The sequence below is a fragment of the Lagopus leucura genome, unplaced genomic scaffold (assembly GCF_019238085.1).
Source record: "Lagopus leucura isolate 7727_CA_CO unplaced genomic scaffold, USGS_WTPT01 Super-Scaffold_100017, whole genome shotgun sequence".
In the NCBI taxonomy this organism is placed as follows: Eukaryota; Metazoa; Chordata; class Aves; order Galliformes; family Phasianidae; genus Lagopus; species Lagopus leucura.
In genome coordinates this window covers 9,971,792-9,992,715 of record NW_024962271.1, presented here as the reverse complement: position 1 = coordinate 9,992,715, position 20,924 = coordinate 9,971,792, and the positions used below count along the sequence as shown (strand labels likewise).

The 20,924-nt window shown below is 35.1% G+C and overlaps 1 protein-coding gene across 1 annotated transcript in view; it reads left to right on the top strand.

The window, feature by feature from the left end:
* Window positions 1-20,924, top strand: part of ITFG1 (integrin alpha FG-GAP repeat containing 1) — a 69,102-nt gene that overhangs the window by 35,158 nt on the left and 13,020 nt on the right. The window contains exons 9-14 of the mRNA XM_042876953.1: window positions 1,405-1,499; window positions 3,974-4,146; window positions 10,952-11,102; window positions 11,584-11,692; window positions 15,080-15,123; window positions 17,110-17,188. Coding sequence (XP_042732887.1) covers window positions 1,405-1,499; window positions 3,974-4,146; window positions 10,952-11,102; window positions 11,584-11,692; window positions 15,080-15,123; window positions 17,110-17,188 — 651 coding nt within the window. The remainder of the gene's footprint in view (window positions 1-1,404; window positions 1,500-3,973; window positions 4,147-10,951; window positions 11,103-11,583; window positions 11,693-15,079; window positions 15,124-17,109; window positions 17,189-20,924) is intronic.

Genomic DNA, 20,924 nt, shown 5'->3' with positions numbered 1-20,924 from the left:
CACTTGGAGGTACTTGGGGATGTTTGATATTTTCTTCACTCTTCCTCCCCGTTTATAGCCCTGTTTTCCAGCTCTCAGCTTCCTTACATAATTAGAGAGAGACCTACAAAGCTTAACTGTACTTAGATGTATATACTAAAAAATGGTTCCACTTGATAGAAATGTAATTTGCATGCTGAGAAAGCAGTAATTATGGTATAGGTAAAGCATGACAAAATATTTAGGTTGTGGTCAGTGGTATATTTGGAAATAATTAGGGATATGTTAACTTCTAAGGGTGATCTAGTTTTTACGTAATCAACTAAGGAGAGTTTGTCAAGCAACTGTACAAAATCCAATTAAAATATTAATACTGTGATGTTCAAAACTTTGTAACGGATACGGGGTGATTTGGAAAGCTGACTTTTCTATTACAGTGGGGTTTTTTTGTATTACGGTTGTTGCTTGTTGGTTTTTCTTATTACATCTTTATAGCCTGGAAAAGCAGATTGTCTATATTTTTCTCTGGGCTGGAGTATAGCATCTCTTTAACAAGTCACATTTGACATATTTGTTTGCAGTTGGGACTTGCAGTGCTAATCTTTAAAGCAGCAATTCTGATTTCTCTCTGGCTGCTTACAATCAGCTGTTCACTGTTCTTACTACTCAGCCCATATGAGGAATATGCGAGGAAAGACTGCAAGGTCAAAATCATATAATGTGAACATAGGAATTTCTCCTGGATCAGAGAATGGGAAATCAATCTGCTTGTTATTATGCACTGTGTCAGAATTCTAGAGGCAACTATATGTTGCTTTTTTAAACATGCAAAAGGTTATCATTCTACTGAAGTTACTGGAAATGAATGTGCCAGAAGAACATTCCTAAAGATCTGTAGTTTACTCAGATTTGCCTAATTCTGAAGGCCTGGAACTTAGTAGCCATTCTGTTGGACAACTTCCCTCTGTTGTTGTTTTTACCTGTTAATATAAATTAATGTATTACATGTGGACTCCAGAGGCTTAGTCTTTCTGACAGTGCAGGAGTTGAAAATGAGTTGAAAAACTATTAGTTTGTACAGTGGGTTTGAGGTGGTAGATCTATAGAAAACATAATCTTCCCCAGAGGGGCTGGGAAAATTACTAAGTATTTGTTCTTCTAAGTATCTTATTTAACATCAGAAATAAAATCTGAAACTTCCTCTCTGCTATGGGTCAATATGAAAATACATGAGCAAAGATGACCTTCAAACAAAGAACCCAAATTAGATGATTGCAATGGCTAAGGATTTTTTAAATTCTCCATTCTATCTTGGTCTGATTTTTCACCTTTAAAAAGAATAAATAATTCCCAGCTGATCATCTGTTGCATGCAGAGTTTCTGAGCTCACAAATACAAGTGGACTTTTTCTGTTCTCTTTGGCAGATGGTGATGGACGAAGTGAACATTTGTTACCAGTATGTGAAGATGTAAACTGTCAAAAAAGTGCCATCTACTTAACTAAGCTAGGAATGGATCAGGTATTGTTACTTTGAAATTGTCAAGGCGAAGGACTATGCTGTGTTTCAAGTTAATGAGAAATAAGAGAAGCACATTTTCTCTTCTGAGTAGTCAAACTTCTTCACCCGCAAAGATACTGTGTAAAAGATTTTTATGTATGTATTTTTTATTTATGAAATTATGGTTTTGGCAGAAAAACTTGCATACCTAGAAAACTATATAATGGATAATTCACAATGGAAAATACCCAAGAAAATTACAGAGACTTCTAGTGAGTCTTTTTCTTGAGTGCAGAACAGTGCAACCTAAGCACCAAAGCTGCTCTAGCGATAGATAAAAATAGATGAAAGTATTCCATTAAGGTTTGGAAATAGAGCTAATTAATTCAAATAAGTGTCTTCATGTCAGTTTAAATTAGAGAGTTATTTCTGTTGTAAAAAAAAAATAATAAAAAAATCATCTAATTGAACCAGCCCACACCTCTTAACCCACAGTTCTACAGCGTCTTTCATAGTTTGTAACAAAGTACATTTCTAAATGGTATCTGAGGATTGCTTTCACTGAGTATCTTCAAGGTTGGGTTTCTAATAAACTAATTCAACTTGGTTTGGGCAAGATTTTTCTTGTTTTGAATGACATAGTCATAAAACTAATTCAGCATATTTTGTTACTATGTATTAATTTATTTTAAAGTTCTGGTTCTATCCTTCCTTATCACTGCTTGTTTATTGTGACATTTAATGAAATAAAATGAAAAGCAGTTAAAACAGTTCCATGATAGCATATGATGTAATAAGTAGAAACATGTAGCAATTGAAAATAGATGTCTGTAGAATCTGTGGTTCTGAGCAGTTATGCCGTGGAGAGGCATGCAGTGGCACGTGAGGCTTTGGAGTTGTTGCTCTGTTAAGATTTTGTTTTGATAGATGTCTGTCAGTCTGCAGCGTATTTACTTCTTGTGCTGTTTTTGGCACAGCTGGATGGTTACTAGAAAGCCAGGCAGATCTAAGAGAATGATTTCAAAGATGAACTTATTTCATATAGGTTTTACATAACGTAATGATTAAATCTTTTAAACTGAGAAATTTTGATTTATATGTTTGCATTTCATTGTAGACTTTACAGTTGTGAAATGGCTTTTTTATGAATCCTGAAGTAAAAAACATGCAAATTTAATATAATCTTAAAAATTTCATTTTGAATTTTGTTTCTTTTAAAATAGTGTTACTGTATGTGGGATCATATAGAAAGTACACGATTACATGCAAATATATTTTAATGCAATGGCTTTGTTGGTCGTTCCATGCAAAGTAAAAACTATATTTTATTTAGTGTTTCTGATTCCAATCTGTTTTTCAAAGTTACAGTACTTCTCAACATCATTGATCTTTTTCATGAGAGTGAAATGATAAGAAGTCACCCCTTGAAAATTTTCTCAGTCTTTTTTCAAATTTATATAATTTTCTTAGATTTTTCAAACCAGCAGCTAACAGTAACTAAATAGGCACACATATTTTGGAAAGCAAGGGTAGAATATGACAAAGTATGTATAATCTCAAGAGTTTCCTGCAGTGGTGTTATGGATCTTCTTAACATCTGAAACGCTATGACTCATGCAGGCAAAAATGCATTATATGCATGTCTTGTTGATCTGTTCCAGGCTTCCAAGCTGTCTGTAATAACTAGAAAGAGTTCAGCTTAATGGACTTTCTAAATAATTCTTGGGGCTTTTCTAATGTGTGTAGCTGTGTGGAATCTCAAGAGACCAGTCCAAGTGAGCAGACAATTGCCACATGGCTGGAATGTTGCTGTGTGCAGGATTGCATAGTGAGGGAGTTTCTCCACAGCAGGAAACAATGCTGTCAGGAATCTCACTCTGGTTCCTGAAATAGCTAAGTTAGGGCTTGGGTGAGAGACATTTAAGATGCTCTTAAGTGCTATTGACATTGCTGGTAGTGATCCTTTAGGATGCCACACTTCCGTTCTTTTGAAGACATTATCAGTTAATTGACCTAGAAAATTCTGGCTTTAAAAATGCACTGAATTTTTCTGTAGAATTGAAATGTTAACTCTTGTACTTCAGTTTCTTACCCATTTGTGAAATTACTTCGATTTTAATTAAGTTAAATTCCTATTTAGCACCTGTGTAGCCCTTTGTGGTAAGTGCAGATAGATTCTGTTTCTTACGAAGGAGAAATTATACTTTGCATTTCCTTTGTACTTTCACAAATTTGATGACGGTACAGTCCTCTCCTAGTTTTGTGGGCTTTTTATGCATGTGTTCTGGAATAATCAAGTACATTGAAAAGATTTCATATTACATTGTACATTTGGTGTCAGAGTTAGGAAATAATCTTTATTGTCTCTTGAAAATTTGCAAACTGCTTCAGAGTCCTGACTCAGCACAGAATTGTCAATTGTTGTAGAGATAGGTATTCTTCATAAATGAAATGGATTTTCTTACCTATCTGTTCTTTTCTGACTTCTTTCACAGTGGATTCCAGTCTTGCAAGACTTCAGAAATAAAGACACGCTTTGGGGCTTTGTAAAAAATCAAACTGATAAAACTACATCAGAAGTTTCATTTCCAATGACTCTTCATATTGGAGATTACAACATGGATGGCTACCCAGATGCCCTTGCTATACTAAAGAACACATCTGGAAGGTAATGACCATTATATAGATGTTAGATCTTCAGTCATACAAATTATTAATTTTAGTGCATCTTGTTCATTTCATGAAGTGAACAACATGTCTGATCTCAGCCCAGGGCAGTACAAAGTGCTATTTTAGGCTTTCCTCCCTGGTCACAGGCCGTCTCTCCTTGTCCTTTCCCATCTTCTGTAAAAGAACACTTGCAATGTTAGCTAGTAACATCAGTCTGCTGAGAGTTCAGGGAAACCCATTCCACGTCATATCCCAGTTTATGTCCTCTGAATGGAGATTGCTGAAATATGTGATTGTGTGCTTTGCTCCTTCTGAGATCCTGATGTTTTAGATGCACCTGTTTGGTTACTGGTCACTTTATATTATCCAATTTCAATCAAAATAGAATCATAGAATCATGTTGTTTTTCTCCTTTGAAAAATTGTTAAGTCACTTGTATAATGGCATTTTGTTTTCTCATGGTGTGCTGTGATGCACAATTGGCAAGGTGGTATATGTAATATTTATTAAAGATACTTGTGTGCAAAGAATCTTTGCCATTCACTTCAGGTAAAGTTTTGATGTTTACAGTGTTTTAGCCTATATATTAAAGGCAAGCTACAAGTACTATTTTCATTTCAGCTTAATTTTTCTTTTGTAGTGAATTTTTCTTGCCTGCATTTTTGTATTGAATTCTTCTTGCCTGCATTTTTTTCTGTTTTTTGTATCAATCTATATCTAACTTTTTTATGAAGTAAGCTCAGTTTTTTTTCCCCCTCTTCTGGGTGCCTCCAGAACAGTTCTTTCACATTTAAACTTCACTACTGAAATGTACCACGATAAAATCGCTTTTTCCCTGATGAATGCATGGTTATTGGATTCCTTGCTGTGTGAATGTCATGTACATTTTTTCTTTTCTTGATTTCATCTTGCTTTCAGGATGTTTAATGAGGCTACTTTCATTACTTTTCCCTGTTGCTGATAGTTTACTTTGCTCCTCCTTATTTGTTTGGATGTTCTGTATAGTTTTTGTCCTCAGTAGGAAATGGCAGTACCTCTCAGCACTGCTGCAGTTTCAATTGATCTGTTCAAATCTCTTAAAGTTTTTTGAGCCATTTTGCCAATTGATCCCTTTTCATGGAAGGCCAAGCAACTTGTTGTTCAAAGATGAAATGTTCTGGTTTTTTAAAACGTTTTCTCGTGTTGCATATGCTTAAGTGATCAGAAGGTAATGGATGCCCCACTGAGAGTAGCTGGGATTTATCTAGTACTTAGTAGATCATCATCGCTCGTGATTTAGCTGAGGCAATAAAATTATCTTGAGCTCATGTAGGATGTGTGTAGAAATCAATTAGGCTTTTTCTTTTTTTATATTAGAGAGGGATATTTGTATTAGCAGGAGGAGTCCATGTTTGTTTCAAAGCACAGTAGAGGAATTTTTTTTTATTATTTTCTGGGGAGGAAAGAGAAAAAGCTGCCATGGCAGAGTATATGAGGATGAGGACCATTTCTGATTCAGTTTTTCAAACTTCAGTTTATTAATGTGTGCTGTCAAAATCTCATACATCCCTGCAATCACTGAAATTAATCAAAACCTACTAGGTCACAGCCAGAAAATGTGTGCCATCAGTGGAATATATACTGCAGTGTTTTAAATCTTAGAGGGAAGGAAAATAAAAGCTTCTAATGTTCCCTATTAACTTTGTCAGTGTACTTGTTCTCCTACTTTGCTTCATTGTTTGCCTTCCAGCCCTTTGTCTTGCTGCAGTCTGGTGTTGCGGCAGGTGTAGTGATCCAAGCTGGGAGACTGCTGTACATTGCGGAGTTAGTGATCCGCATAACTGTTGACCTGAGTTACAAGCATGCCTGTGCTGTTCTGCACATATCACTTGGCTGCAGGACAAACTTAACAGCTAACAGAGAAGCCTGTGGGCAACTCCCACTTGGCACCTGGTGATGGTCCCATTGGCGTGTCCTTGTCTTTACCTTGAAGTGATGTGTGTTTTGTGAACATCGTTTCAGTTGACAGTGGAAATGATGAATAGAATTGTTTACTTTTCAGAAAAATTCTAAAGGAGCTCTGGAGACCATAATGCCAATGAACCTCACTACTGATAGGATATGCACAGTATGCTGTGCCCTGTCCTTCGTTCTGTCTAGTACTGCACAATTTGTGTTTTCCAGCACCTGAAGAGCTCTAAGATTATCCACGCTAGTCACTTTTTCTCTCTCATGTCATCTCCTCTAAAAGGTATTTTAATCAATACCGTATGAAGTCTTAAAATCTTTCTCATTGGGATCTATGATGAATACTTGCACTAGTACATTACCGGGAAAAATCAAGTCTGCCACGGTCGTATTTATTATCTAGCTGTGTGTGTTTTATGAGAGTTGGGTGCAGGTTCATAGTTTCAATTAATTCTAGACATGAAAATAACAGAATCTCACTTTAATGCTTAGAAGAGTAGATAGACAGAATTTAGATCCTTAAGTCAGTATTAATTCAGATCCTCCAGTGGTTGCATAAACATGAGTGACTCACTGACATTTTTGTGTTTGAGCTCCTTGCATACTGACACATGCCTAAAACTGAAGAGCTGTGTGCTTACATTCTTCCTACACAGTGTTGTGATTCAGACACAGAGCAGTGAGCAACAGAGCTCTGCCACTACTTCTGAGCTTTAAGATAACTAGTATAGCTGTTGTTCTGTTTGGGTTTTTTTCAGTTGTTGTTGTTGTGAATGTTGTTTTTCAAATGTGTCAGAGAAGCTGGTGATTCTGTTACTGCCCAGAATCTACATAGACAAAGTTAAACCACTCAGACTGTGAATGTCGTTTTTTTCTCCATAGCCTTTCTTAGTTGGGATTTTGCATCTTCTTTTCAGCATCACTGAAATAATATTAAAAAGTCTACACTAGCAAACTTTAACTTAAGGCCCATAAATCTTGGTTTAGGGTCCGTATTGAGTATGTATCATGATGGTTAGGATATTTCAAAAGGACTTCAAGAGGATTTCAGAAGTACAGAAGTGGAGGGAGGATTAAGTTACCTTTTAATGTTATTGGGCATCTCTCTTCTCTGCCAGGATTATGCTTAGGGCAGGCTAATAATACGTAAATGTTTACATAGTTCATAAGTAATTACTCCTACAAAAGCCCAGGGTGTTGCCTGTCTGACTGCAGTGAATTACTGTGCTACACTTGTCTTTATTTTCTTTGCTTCTGAAATTTCTTATTCAGTTGGGTGTGCCTTAGAAGTTATTTCGAAACTTGACTTCAAAGTTGAATGGCACATTGTTATGCATAAGGACTGAGAGTACTGGCAGGTGATTTGACAGGCTGCACAAAGTAAGGTTCAGAGAGATGAGGAAGTCTGGAAAAAAAAGTAACTAAGGAATAAACTGTATGTTAACACTGTATATTCCCAATATTAATATGAAAGTAACGAAAAGATGTTCTATACCAATTATCAAATATCACTTTCACAGTACCATGAAGTCACTGTTTCTGAGAAACGCAAGCAAATGCTTCCTTTTAAAATGTGTAACTGGGTTATAGAGTAGAGAGAGTTAAACGTGTGGGAACTAAATTAGAAGCTCGTCTTAAATCAGAGCAAGTTAAAATGGAAGCCTTATTTAATTGATTTTAAACACTTCCGAATCAAGCTGTTTATTTCTTTCTCTGAAGCCTTTCATGCTACATCTACAAATCTAATTTCTGTGATTGATTACTGTGATTAAATGATAAAGCATTTTTGTCAACTCTTGACCTCAATCTGTGCTGTAGTTTAGAAAGCCTAGCTTCTAGATGCTAACTGAAGGAAATTAAAAGAGGCAAAAACCATTGTATTCATCTGAAAATATACTGATACATGATGATGGAAGAATATCATTAAAATAATTATGTTATACTTCTGGAAAGTACTTTCAGAACAATTCTTTTAAATGCCTACAAAACAATGAAATAAAGACATCTATTGTAGTTAGGAATAACTTTGGCTTGCTGGCTGTCCTGGTGAGCAAGTTCAGAAAATGATTAATAGCTTCAAATATTCATAGAGCTGCCATAAGACCACAGTGTTTCATCTCCTGCTGTATCCTGTATTTTCAATAAAGGCATGTAATGTTCTTTTGACTTGAGTGAAAACCTCCTCAATAGAATTCCAGTCTGCAGATTTCTCTTTAGGCTACATACGTGAATATTTCTTCCTTCTAGTTATGGCTATACTGGGATGTGTAACAGGTATTTTTATCTGTAGTTCCTGGTTTGTCTCTATTTGCTGTCTTGTCTAAATTTTATTAATTTTTTCACTTCTTGGTTTTAAATTCGTAATGTTGAAAGTATAAGTACTGCATATAAACCTATAAATACTTATCTTTCATTCTGCCACATAATTAGATTAAACATTTTTTAATCATTTGTTTCCAACTTGTTTTAATTAGATACTAATAATTGGCATCTTGAATTGCAAACAGGTAATCTAAGGAATCATTTTTTTAGTGAGGCTTTCATTCAGAGGGAATGCTTTCACTGGTAAATACTGTATCCCCAGTGTGCCATTACTTTATCACAGGCTTCGGTGATAAACAGTAGTCAAGATGGAGATATGGAGATAGTAAGAAACTGAGTATGGACAGTTGAAAGAACAGTTTCGAGTGTAATACACTTCTATGAAATTATGCAGGCACAGTTTAAAATCAGTGTGTGTGTGCATATATATATATATATATATATATATATATATATATATATTCCACAGATATATATTCAATATATATATATATTAGTTCTTTGCATGTGTCTACTTGTAAGAACTCTAATTAAACTAGATCACCTTTGCCTGAATCATGGTTAGTTTCATCGCCTGTCAGAGGCAAAGCCAGATAAACAACTTGTTTAAGGCATAGTATTTATGAGCCAACCTACAGTTACGCATTGTCTTAAAAATAGTTTTTTTGCTTGTCTTTGTGTTTGTTTCTGATGTGGAAGGGTAAAGGAAATTGGCATTTCCCTTTTAAATGATGCTTTGATTTATATCTTCCCTTATTCTCCCAATGCATTTGGTACTATTTTGATGTTTTCTAAGTCTTTGAATGCACATTACCAAGGAAAGGAGAATAAAAAGCTTCCTACAGTGAATAACCTTGTCTATCCATTCAAAAGGCTTATGATTTAGACTACAACAATATTCTGTATTTAAGTGTAATGCCATGTTTTCATCTTTGTTTTTGAAATAACGTGATAATTTCTAGCTGTTTGAAAAATGAGAATTGAAAGAAAGCATCTTTTTAAAAGTTTATGCAATTCTTTTTAAAAGAGTATGTTGAGGTGACGAGAAAGAGAAATTGAAAGAATTTGCTTAGCTCGAGTTGTCACCTTTTATAGTTGGATAATTTCACATGATACTGATATAATGCATGACATTAAATGCTCACATTCATTTTAAGTTGCAGTTATGAGTTCTCAGGTTCAGGTAATACACTGTCCTAAACATTGTAGATAGTCTAATTTGATTTATGGCTGAGCATTAATTCTATGTGCTTGCACTTTTAACAGTGAAATTACAAAAAGGTTTTTTCATATTAAGGTCCAGTCAAATTCAGGCATAGGGCAGAAAAACAGAGACCTTCCTTTTGTTTTTCACAGAAGTTCAAGAAACATGATTGTATTGTTTTGGGGAAAGTATTTTAATATCCCATTTTATTTTTTATGTATCTTTGATGCCAGTGCAAGTTTTGAAATACTAACTGATACTGTGCAAAGAAACTTACTTACTTCAGCATCAGAAGTATTTTTTCACAAGGTAAAGGTTTTGTCCTCCTCTAACTCTGAAATTGAGGGAACAGAAATGTGAATATTGTGAGTTTTGATTCTTCTTATTAGCAAATATTCCACGGAAATAAAGAAAACCAGAAACTTTTGTAAGGAGAAATGCTGAAGTTGCTTCTGCTTTTGACTGCATCCTGGTAGCCTTGGATGCTGTTAAATATGGAAAAACACCTTCTCATCACCCTCTGTGATGGCATTACGTTCAAGGTCATAATGAAGAAATGCTTTTGATTATGGCCCTTGGCTCTAACATGCATAGCTAGCCTTGCAGAATGCTGGCTGTTTCGTCTCCTGGCTCCCTTCAGAGAAAGAGGAGGAAACTTCATCTGTTCCCAGTGATGGATCCCTGTGGGCTTCCAGGGTAGTAACTGAGACTTGCCAAGCAATCTGATACACAGCTGGTCAAGTCCTGAAGGTTTTCACAGTCCTAGTGAGGGTGGTGGTCTTATGGTATCATGGACTGAGTATACACCGTTAGCCATCAGAGTACGTGTGAGGCCTGTGTCACTCATTGGTGTTTCCCAGTGAACAGTTAATGTATATTAGATGACTTCTTCAAAAATGAGATTGTTTGCTATACTACACCTAGCAACATGATCTGTTTGTGTCAATATTCTAGCCCTTCTTGTCCTAAAATAACAAAAAAGCACCAATTTGTTTTAGGGAGTACATAAGCTGAAAGACCACGGTGAGGGATTACAGAAAGCAGTAGATAGGTACACTTGTACTTGAGTCGGAATAAAGTAAGAAGAACAAAGTTATTCCTGCTGTTTTGAACCTATTTATTTAACATATTCATTAGTTTAAATCAGGCATGACATGAGTTTTGTGACTGTAAGGCTAGAATAAATGCTTATTAGTTTTTAAATGTCTGCTAGCTTTTTGAGTGATTTTTCAAATTGAATATATATTTCAGTTGGTTTCAAAATTACAAAGATATTGTAATTTATTATTTTATAGGAATTAAATTGTTATTTATACATAATGTCTTACAGCAATCAACAAGCATTTTTACTAGAAAATGTCCCATGTAATAATGCAAGCTGCAAGAGTGCACGTCGTATGTTTAAAGTTTTTTGGGAGCTCTCTGACCTAAATCAAATCAAAGACGCGGTCGTAGCAACCTTCTTTGATATCTACGAAGATGTAAGTTCAACTCTTCACTGCAGCAAAGTGTCACTCCTGTGCTGCTGTATATGTTTTGTGTTATTCTTACACTGCCATGTATAAACATTGGCTTTACAGCACGTGGCAGGCAGTGCTTTCAGACTGGGATGTTTCTGCATGCTGTTGAAATGCTCTCTGGAAGATGGGCAGGTAGCAGCAGCCCATTCACGGACTAAAAGTTTGCCAGCCTTCCATTTGCTGTTTGAAGTGCCCTCTTCAGTGCCATGGAAGACACAAACCTCGTGTATTATCCTTGTTATGTGTGGATGGAGGGTCTAATATTGCCATAGATTAATATAATACTAAATATATTATAACTGGTAGAGGAAAAGTAAACTTTGCTGCACGCTTTTTTTCTTTTCCTTTGTGTCTCTAAGGGAATTTATTTACTGAATTTAGATGCTATGTAAAGTAAATCAGCGTTCTCATTCCTAACTCAACTTTTTTTTTTTCCCTCTAGGGAATCTTGGATATCATTGTAGTAAGCAAGGGCCACTCCAGTGAAGACTTTGCTATCCATACATTAAAAAACAACTTTGAAGCAGATGCGTATTTTGTTAAAGTTATTGGTAAGTTATTACCATAAAATCAGGTCAAAATCAGATCTTGAGGGGAATGTGAATATTTGATCCTCTGTACATGATAACATTATGGTAATGCAGTGTGCATGGCAGTACTAGAAAAAAAAATACGGCATGGAAAATGTTAGGGTCTGTAGAAAGAGATTGCAGAATCTATACTTGGATAATTCATTTTTGTTTGGTTTCAAAGGTTGGGGTTTTTTCCTAATTTTAAGTTAGCATACTTGATTTCCAAGCAATTCTGTCCACTATTCTCCGTACTTCTGTTGTTCTAATATCACTTCACCAGTTTTTAATAACAGCTTTGACCACGACGTCCTTCAAGTAAATAAGTGTTCATTATCTCTGGGTGTGTGCTTTTACTTAGAAAGCAGGTCATATCTCACTTGTTACCTAGAGGCGGGCTAAATCCTTCCTTTCATTTTGAAGCTTTGGTTCTTCACTTCTGCATCTTAGCAAAATCCTAAAGACAGATATTAGATCTTTAAAAGATCTTCTGGCTTTCAGAGGAAAACTAATTATGAAATGTCAAAAATTATGATCTGCAGGGAAACTGAGTTATTCATTCTAAAAGTGAAATGTGAAGAAATTCATGTCTTCAATCCATGGTAATATATAACCATAGTGGAACAAGTGTGTGGCTTTCTGTTGTCCATGCCTTCTGTGATGGATATGACAGAAATTAACAAACTTACAACAAGAGTAAATAGTAAGAGTAATTTCCTAAACAGCAACTTTTGAAGTACTAATATAAATTCCTGGAGAAGCTGCAGAGTTTCCATCATTGGAGACTTATACAACTGGATTGAACAAACTATGTAGTATATCTGGTTTTGAGGGAAAGGGCTGGACTTGGCTGACCTCAAGGGCTCCCTTTTGTGAATCTTCTATATAATACTTTCACTTATCTCCAAATGTAACATAGTGCTGTCACTGTAAAAGCAACATAATTCTACACATATCTATTCTTCAGCATAGACTTTAATGTCTCGTGATATTTAAAATTTAGAGGAACATGAGCCTATTAGTCACTGACCTAATAAAAATGTAATTATGCTTATAGGTATGTATGCCATAACAATTCAGAAGAGATCCATAAGACATTAAAGCAGCATTGGCTTGAAGGAATGGGCTTTGTCTGTCCACCATGACTATTTTTTTATCTTGGCTATTTTCAGAATTTAGGCAAGAAACAATAAACAAATATATTTATTTTCATTTGTGCCTTGAGTGGTTGTGCTATTTTCTTTCCAACAAGGACTTCTGTCCTAATTTACTGGAGTTTCTCTTCCCATATCCTTTGGAAATGATGCAGAATCTAGGCCAAAATGAACTGGTTTCATTTCAGTGATCTTCTGCATGGAGCATATTTCATGTTCTGCATGATCTATTCTGAGAGTATGTTTCCATGTCTCAGTCAGTTTCGTGTTTTCAGCCTAAATTTATGTATTACATGGCATGAAATACATCTTAACAGAACAATTTAGGGTGACAGCATGGCAAGGATGTGTGAATTAATTAAAGCATTGGTTTAAAAGGCTATTGTTACGCTATGATATTTGTAATTGAGAGTAATTAGGTTTTCAAATTGCCCTACCATGTTTTTCCAGACTGCAGAGGTGTTGAGCTTTGAGCTCATTGCTTGGCTGCCCTCCTTCATTTCTGAGGAGGGATAAAAGGTAAAGCTGTAAGTGAACTCAGAGAAAACCAAACAAGAAGAACAGGAAGTTTGCTGTGCTGTGGAGAAATTGTGTTTGCCTTTGTGTTTAAATATACGTAATGATTCTGAACATGCATTCTGCATGCTGTAAGATGAACAGAATTGCATCTACTGGGGGCTAATTCATGTGTTAGTTACTCTGTAGTTTGGCCTTTATTTTCATCATATTAGACTACAATGATTTGTCATGCTGATGGAAGATGTACTCTTTTTAAATAATACTGAGTATGGATAGTGTAATAATCACAAGCATGAAGAAAACTTTCTAGAAAAATGCTTATTTCACAAAGCTACATTAGACAGACAATTGTGTGATATTTTGAATGGGTAATAGAATAATTTTCAGCATCGGTATTACATATATCTTAAAATTGGTTTGCTTTGATTTTTAGCACTGTACTTGGTATGCTCATGTTTTTGTAGAAACCCCAGAAAATGGAAATTAGAGTAGCTTAAAAACATTTCTGCTGTGTCACAGGAGGGAGTATTTATAGTAAAACAGGCTTTATACCCATTGGTGTATCACTAAATGCACTGTGTTCATTTATTTGGTATATGGACAATGAAAGTAGTCAAATGAACTTGGTCGGGTTATTTGTTCCCACAGTGAAATTGAACAGCAAATTGCCATGTGCTGTTTTGCATCAAAATAGGAAGAGATGGCTCCACTTGAACATGCATTTTTGTCCAACATACAACATAATTTGTAGCTTGTTGTCCATTATTAGATACAGGCACCATCTTCAAATTGTACTTTGCCATACCGTCACCTTAATTGTCCAGACTTTCTTTTTGACTGTATGGATACAGATTTTTCTCTATTTGGATGTTTAAAAATGTTAAGTCACAAACTAAAAATTTTAACTTTGGAATAATTTCCATTCAGATTTTTACAGAAAATACAAATAGTCCTTATTATACTAGTTTGGGATGATTTTTGATCAGACACACCGCTTAGTGCCTCGCTGTCACTGCACATTTGGTACCCGAGATGCGTCTAATATTTAATGTGACAGGATGTTCTAGGTTACAGAACAGATGGCTTTCATTGTCCCTTAGTTGATTATAAATGTTCAACATTTCTATAGTCAGCTGATTTTTCAAGCTGACAAGTAATTCAACAACTGTCATATGCTTTAGGTATTAAGAAGCATTATGCACATCTGCTTATAATACTCCTGAATAACACAGAATAAACAGGTAATGGGACTTGATTTGAATCAAGTTTAAAGCCTGTATTTGGGGAAAAGCCTTTACTTTGCTCTTTTCCAGTTAAAAAAACAAGTAAAGCTGAATTTCTGACAAGCATATTTTAAATGGTTAGAAGTAAAGTGTAATGAGTAAAATGTACAGTCCACTATGTTGTAACATTTTTTAATTTGGATTTTTTTCAACTGACAAATGTGCCTTTAGGAAGCAAGCTAACCAGTGAGGTATGAGAAAACAGTGATTAGCTGATTAATTTCTGCAAAGTAATATACTTAAGCAAATAAGCATTCTTGTAGTGCGTAAGTCGTAATGAATAAGATCTGTTTTGTTTATCTATCTTAATGGATACGTGACATCTAGTAGTATGTTTCAACAGATTTTTGAGGTTGTGCTTGTAAGATGGCTTCTTAATATAAATACTGTAAGCTTACTTTCTGTTCTTGCAGTTCTCAGTGGCCTCTGTTCTAATGACTGTCCTCGGAAAATAACAGTAAGTATAACTGTGTCTTTACAATACTATTTAGGTTTAAATAAGCTGGGATCTAATTATGCTGACAATCGTTCACATACATAACTAGGACAGTTACTGACTAGAAGAATGTATGATCCAAAGATCGACGGGCCAAGTGGTGCATGTTTGAGACTGTCTGTCTTCAGCTGTTTCCATTGACTGATTCTGCAGTGAGATTTGTTATGCAGCATCACAGGGGCTGGGTTATGTCAGGTACAAGAAAAACGTGTAATACCGCTGGATGCCTAATCCATGAAATGTGCCACATCTTGATCAGGGCAGTCATAAAGGTCAGGTAAAACACTGTGGGACAAATTCAGCTCTTGGGTGGTAGGTTGCAACTAAAGTCAGGTACATGGGTACAAGGAAGGAGGAGGAAGAAAGAGAAAGAAATGTACTTGGTTTTGATGGTTCTGCAGATTAGCTACATGTAGATGTCTTAATTCTATTTCAAATCTTTTAATAATCCCAGAGACCCTGAAAGCCACCTGTTTTCTGTTAACTTTCAATTAGCAAATGACAGTATTCAGAGAGAGGCCTGAAAGGGGAACTCGGCAATCAAAGTTATTTTTGCAGAGCTGAATTGCAAAAGCTGTGAACTTAAAATTTAGTTTGAAAACTAAAAAACAACCTACTTTGAAAGAAACCATCCTTTTCTTCAAGCCTATTTTAAGACATCAGATTAATTTCTGATAAAAGATATTAAGAAGTTTTTGGTAGTATTATTAGCTTAATTACCAAAATGAGGAGAAGGTTTAGAAAGCAGATGTTAAACAGATGTTGAACACTTGATAGTCAAGATTATTTCAATGATACTATTTCAAAATACTATTGCCTTCACTGTAAAAAAAAAAAAAAAAAAAAAAAACCAACAAACTAACATACAAAACTTAGTGTCATGAGGTGTATTATGTCAATACAAATACTTGGCCAAGACAATAATAATGCACATTTTACCATCAAAGAAGGTTCATCTTTCACAGTTCTGCATTAACATTGTCTTTTCTGTCTCCTTGTGCTTCACTCTGGCCAATTACTGTTTTCCAAGATTTGATACTGGCTTTCATCATCGTTACTTATTTCTTACGGTTTACAACTTACTATTTTTTGAGGCATGATGCAAAACATTCATCATCTCTTCTTCAGTGAACTTTCTGCATCTCATCTGAAAGGTCTTTTTACTGAACTCGATGTCATAATATTGGCTTGAATTCACTGTTTGAAGAGAAAGAAAAAAGAAAAATGCCTTATTTAAAATCTTCTCTTGTAGCTGTTCCCTGGCCCTCCCTTAACAGATAATTCCCCCCCACATATGCTCCTCCTATTCTCACATAGCTACATGTCACGGTTCATCACTCAGTAATCCACAACTCCCTTTGATTTTCCTTCCTTTTTTTTTTACCCCCATAACTGTACTTTGATGTTTAAGCACATCTTCTGTGAAAATAATTTATTTAAAATAGATATTGGTACCTGAAAATTAACTGTTCAGCTGTTTTAATTAAATAAAACATTGCTGGATATTGATAATAATTTTGAATTTCTATTCTATTTTCAGATTAAGAAACTCCATCAGAATGGAGCATTCTCAGAAAAATCTTGAATGAGTCCTCTTGTTTTTTTTTGTTTTTTTTTGTTTTCAGAACATGCAGTTACAATTTGAGGTTTTAGATTTTTAATATATTTAAAGCTCTGTAGGAAATATTCAACCTTTTGCTGTAGGACTGAATAGCTTTGCTTTCTTCATGAGAAACAGAATGGTACTTAGACAACTGATTAGCCTTATTTTGAAAATGAATTTCCATGTATTGCTATGGGCAGTGTAAGAGCAAGACTTCAAAATAATCTAACCTGCAGAAATCATTAATCTGTAAAAGTTTGTCTTTGATTTCATATTTTCATTATTAGAGCTTTGTCTGTTCCTAAAATTTTGCCTGCTTCTTTTCCCTCCCCTCTCACTTTCAGCCTTTTGGTGTTAATCAGCCTGGTCCTTACATCATGTATACAACTGTTGATGCAAATGGATACTTGAAAAATGGGTCAGGTAAGATAATCTCATAAGAATAGACATTGCTAACTAATGACAATAATCTAAGGAAAGAGATGTGGGCGTTTTGGGTCCTAAATCAGTGTTAATGCTCTCACTCTGAGCACTGTGCTCACAACTGTTTATTCTACCCTAGGAAATACAGAGAAATAACATGACGTCAAATGTGTACCAGATAGCTGCAGATATTCTGATACTCTGTAGTACTTTTGCATTCATACGTGCTTAAAGTTGGGCTTGAAATTATAAGGCTACATTTTTGTTCAAGCTAGTAATTACTGCCCATATATGAAAATGCAGAGTATTTTTTTCTAACTGTACAAGTTCAGTTCTACAAACTAATCCTCTAGTTTTGCTCTTGGCGTCACTGCTCTGAAAGGTTTCTTCATAAGCTAAATCTAAGAGCTTAGTTAGGAACACTTAAAACACCACAGTAAATCTAGAGATGTGTAGTTAATCTAAGAGGAGAGCACAGTGCACCAGGCCATGCCCTTAGGCAGGCAGTGCTGCTGGGTAACAACTGGCATATCATTATTGGCAGTTGCCAAGATGACGGCTGGCAAACTTTGTCAGTGCTGAGTCACTGTAGAGCCTCTCTTGTTAACCATACAAAAAAAAAATACTGGCAAAGGTTTGTACAAGATCTCTCTCTTTTTCCCTGGATTCCTGTGGATGTGAAACTTACTTCAGTATGCTGTCTTTTTGGTTATTTGTAGTCCTAAATAACTTGAATGCACTAGCCTACTGAAGCGAAGCGTAATTGAAGAATATGTGCTGCAAGTAAAACTACCGGTTCTGTAAAAGTCAACAGTTAAGTAGAAAACAAAATTCCATGTGAGAAAAAACTCTTTAAGTAGAGATCAACAGCTATTTATAATGTTTTGTCCTCTGACTGGCCGTGTGGTCAATGTACAGTTGGAATTAGCCATAGCTTGAAATGTTCCTGCCCAAGCAGTGGGAAAGGAGTACAGCAGGGGAAAAAAAAAGAAAAAAAAGCTTAGTGTACTCTGGAGAAGTTATGAAGAAACAGAAGAGAAGTCTGAAAGATGTTGCACGTTCCAGGCAGGAAGTAGGCCTGCTTGTAGAAGGGTGCAGGATTTCTCACCATGCAAATCCAGATGTGTTTTGTTTCACACTTTGCCTTGGTTTTGAAGGCAATTTAATTAAAGACAGGTTTTTAGAGATTGATACTGTCTTGTCCAGTGTACTTTAATGCTCACTGGTGTACCTTTTCTGCTCTGTACTTTTTAATGACTGGATATCTTGTTTTGAGTAATTTTGCTTCCATTTTGCATATTGACTGTAGACTTTGTGAGTAAGTTCTGTGGAATATACTAAGAATGCTAAGAATACTACATAAGAATACTGTTGAAGATGAGCAATTTTATTGTACCTATCCCTTTCTTCAAAGACTTAAGTGCTTGCTTTTCAACACAGCAAAACTGCAAACAGCTTGTAATTATCTTCATATCTTAATAAAAACTCTTCTTTCTTTTCACAAATTTGTTTAATAAAAATTAATCTCTTCTTTCTGCTGTTATCTAAGCTACTTGCAGTTGACTGCTGCACCTCTACTCTTCAGGGCTATCTTCTGAGAATATGGATATCAGGTATCAAATAAAGCTGCTTTTGACAGCTGTTGGTAGAGTTGCTGGAAACTACTGTAATTTCTAGATTACAAAATTTCTTTCCAGCCTGCCACTGGAAGTTAGTTTGGTGCATTCTTTGAATGAACATGCATCTAAATGAAGAGGTCAGTGAGTTTAAGGAAGTGTACTGTATTTATTCCTCCAGGCTCCCTTGTACTTAATGTGCCTGCCTAAATTTAGTACACCTGCTGAAGGAAAAAACAGCTTCATAATCCCTTTGGCCATATGTATTTTCAGTAGATATGTATGCACAATCGTATTATCAGAAGTGCAGATAGCAACAAAAAAGACTTTTTTGCATAAATGAAGAAATGCATTAGTGGCACCATCAAACTGATCTTTTCTTCATTAGCGAAGAGCTACAAAATGACTATAAATCAAATCAGCTATAACACAATCTCTGCTGAGATCTAATTGTACTCATCTAGATGCAACGTTCATGTAGTCAGAGCAGTTTTTCATTCTGTTTATTTGTACTTAAAACTATCTCAGACTTAGAAGTCTGATATTTCAAGTGAAGTCATACTATACATTTATAAGACTGCATCTAACAGCAGGTAGAATCTATATTATCCAATTCCTTAAAGCACTTTCTATTTGGGATACCAGAAATTGTAACTGTAGAGGATTAGAGGTTGGCAGATCTGGATGGTTGATCACAGAAACTCACGGTTGGAAAAGACCTACAGGATCATCCAGTATGCTGCTTTTTAAAATAAACTTAATTTGTATAAATCAAGATACTTTAAATAAGTTCATTTGAAACTTATCTTAAGGAAACAGAGAATTACAAGTTTAGATGGGATTGGTTTGTGTGCACCCGTTATTTCAGCAATCTTATAAGCCAGTGGGAAAATAAAGATGTTCCAACTACTGACCTCTGTGTCATAGAAGAATGCTTCTAACTTACAAATTCCCTGTATCTGCAGGGGAATGAAGCTGATTTAAAATTCAGACCTATTTTACGTGTCATTTTCTTAATCTTGGGGAGTTGGTGATGTTGGTTGTTTTTATTTGTTTTCTGGATCTCTTTTTAAAAATGATTGTCCTAGGGTTTGGTAGTTCTTTTCAGGAAGATTGCTTTTAGGAATGCAAAGTTCAATTTATTTACAGTTTACTATGGGAAATATCTATCAAATATAATTTCATACTGCTATAGTACTCTCACTCTTCACTTCTACTATATTTGCAATAATAAAAACCTAACAGAGCCCAATCATGATTAATTTCCTTTTTTGTTCTGACATGAAATAACAGTAATGAATTCCAAGTGCATTTATGACCCTCACAGTACTGCTAGAGGGAATTTTGTAATACTCTTTGATCAACTTCTTAGCTGTAATGTGTTAATAGATTTTTTGAATCTGTATAATTCCTGCAAGTACTTCAGTCACATTTTCTGAACCTATTATATTAAGTTTTTAGCTAAAGTTTCTTCTTTCTTAAGTCCTACTTGTAAAATTCAGTACATGTACTTGTAACTGGAATTATTGGCCTACAGGTTATTATTTTGATATGCATTGTGTTACAGCCAAATCATATTCTATCTGACTGCCAAGGAAAACCACAAGCGACGCTTTCATATATATGTATTGGCTGACAGTACCAAACCCAGATGGCATTTTTGGGCCATGTATAAACCTAAGAAACGTCTTTTCCACATTGAGCTTTGAAAGTATGGCATCTGTATAACATCTTAAAACTAATTTTTATCAACTTATTTCCATTTTTTTAATATAATACATATCCATAGCTATATCTAAAGCTTTTAATTTTATGAAAGCAATAATGAAAGAATCTTATAGTTTATAATTACCTTTTCTGTATATCTATATATACCAGTATATATTCTATGTGTCTATATAATCTCTTTCCAAAAAAGTAATATATAACAGTGTCGTTCTTTTTCTAATGAAAAGAACATTCCACGTTCAGTTTGTTTTCCTGTCACTGTTGCTATTTGCTGTGTTTACCAGAAGTTTTACCAGAGGAACAGTTATTGGTTGGACCATCTGAAACCAAACTGAAGAAGAAGAATGGTGGACATTTCTATTTCTGATGTTCCTAATTCTGCAGGTCTTTAG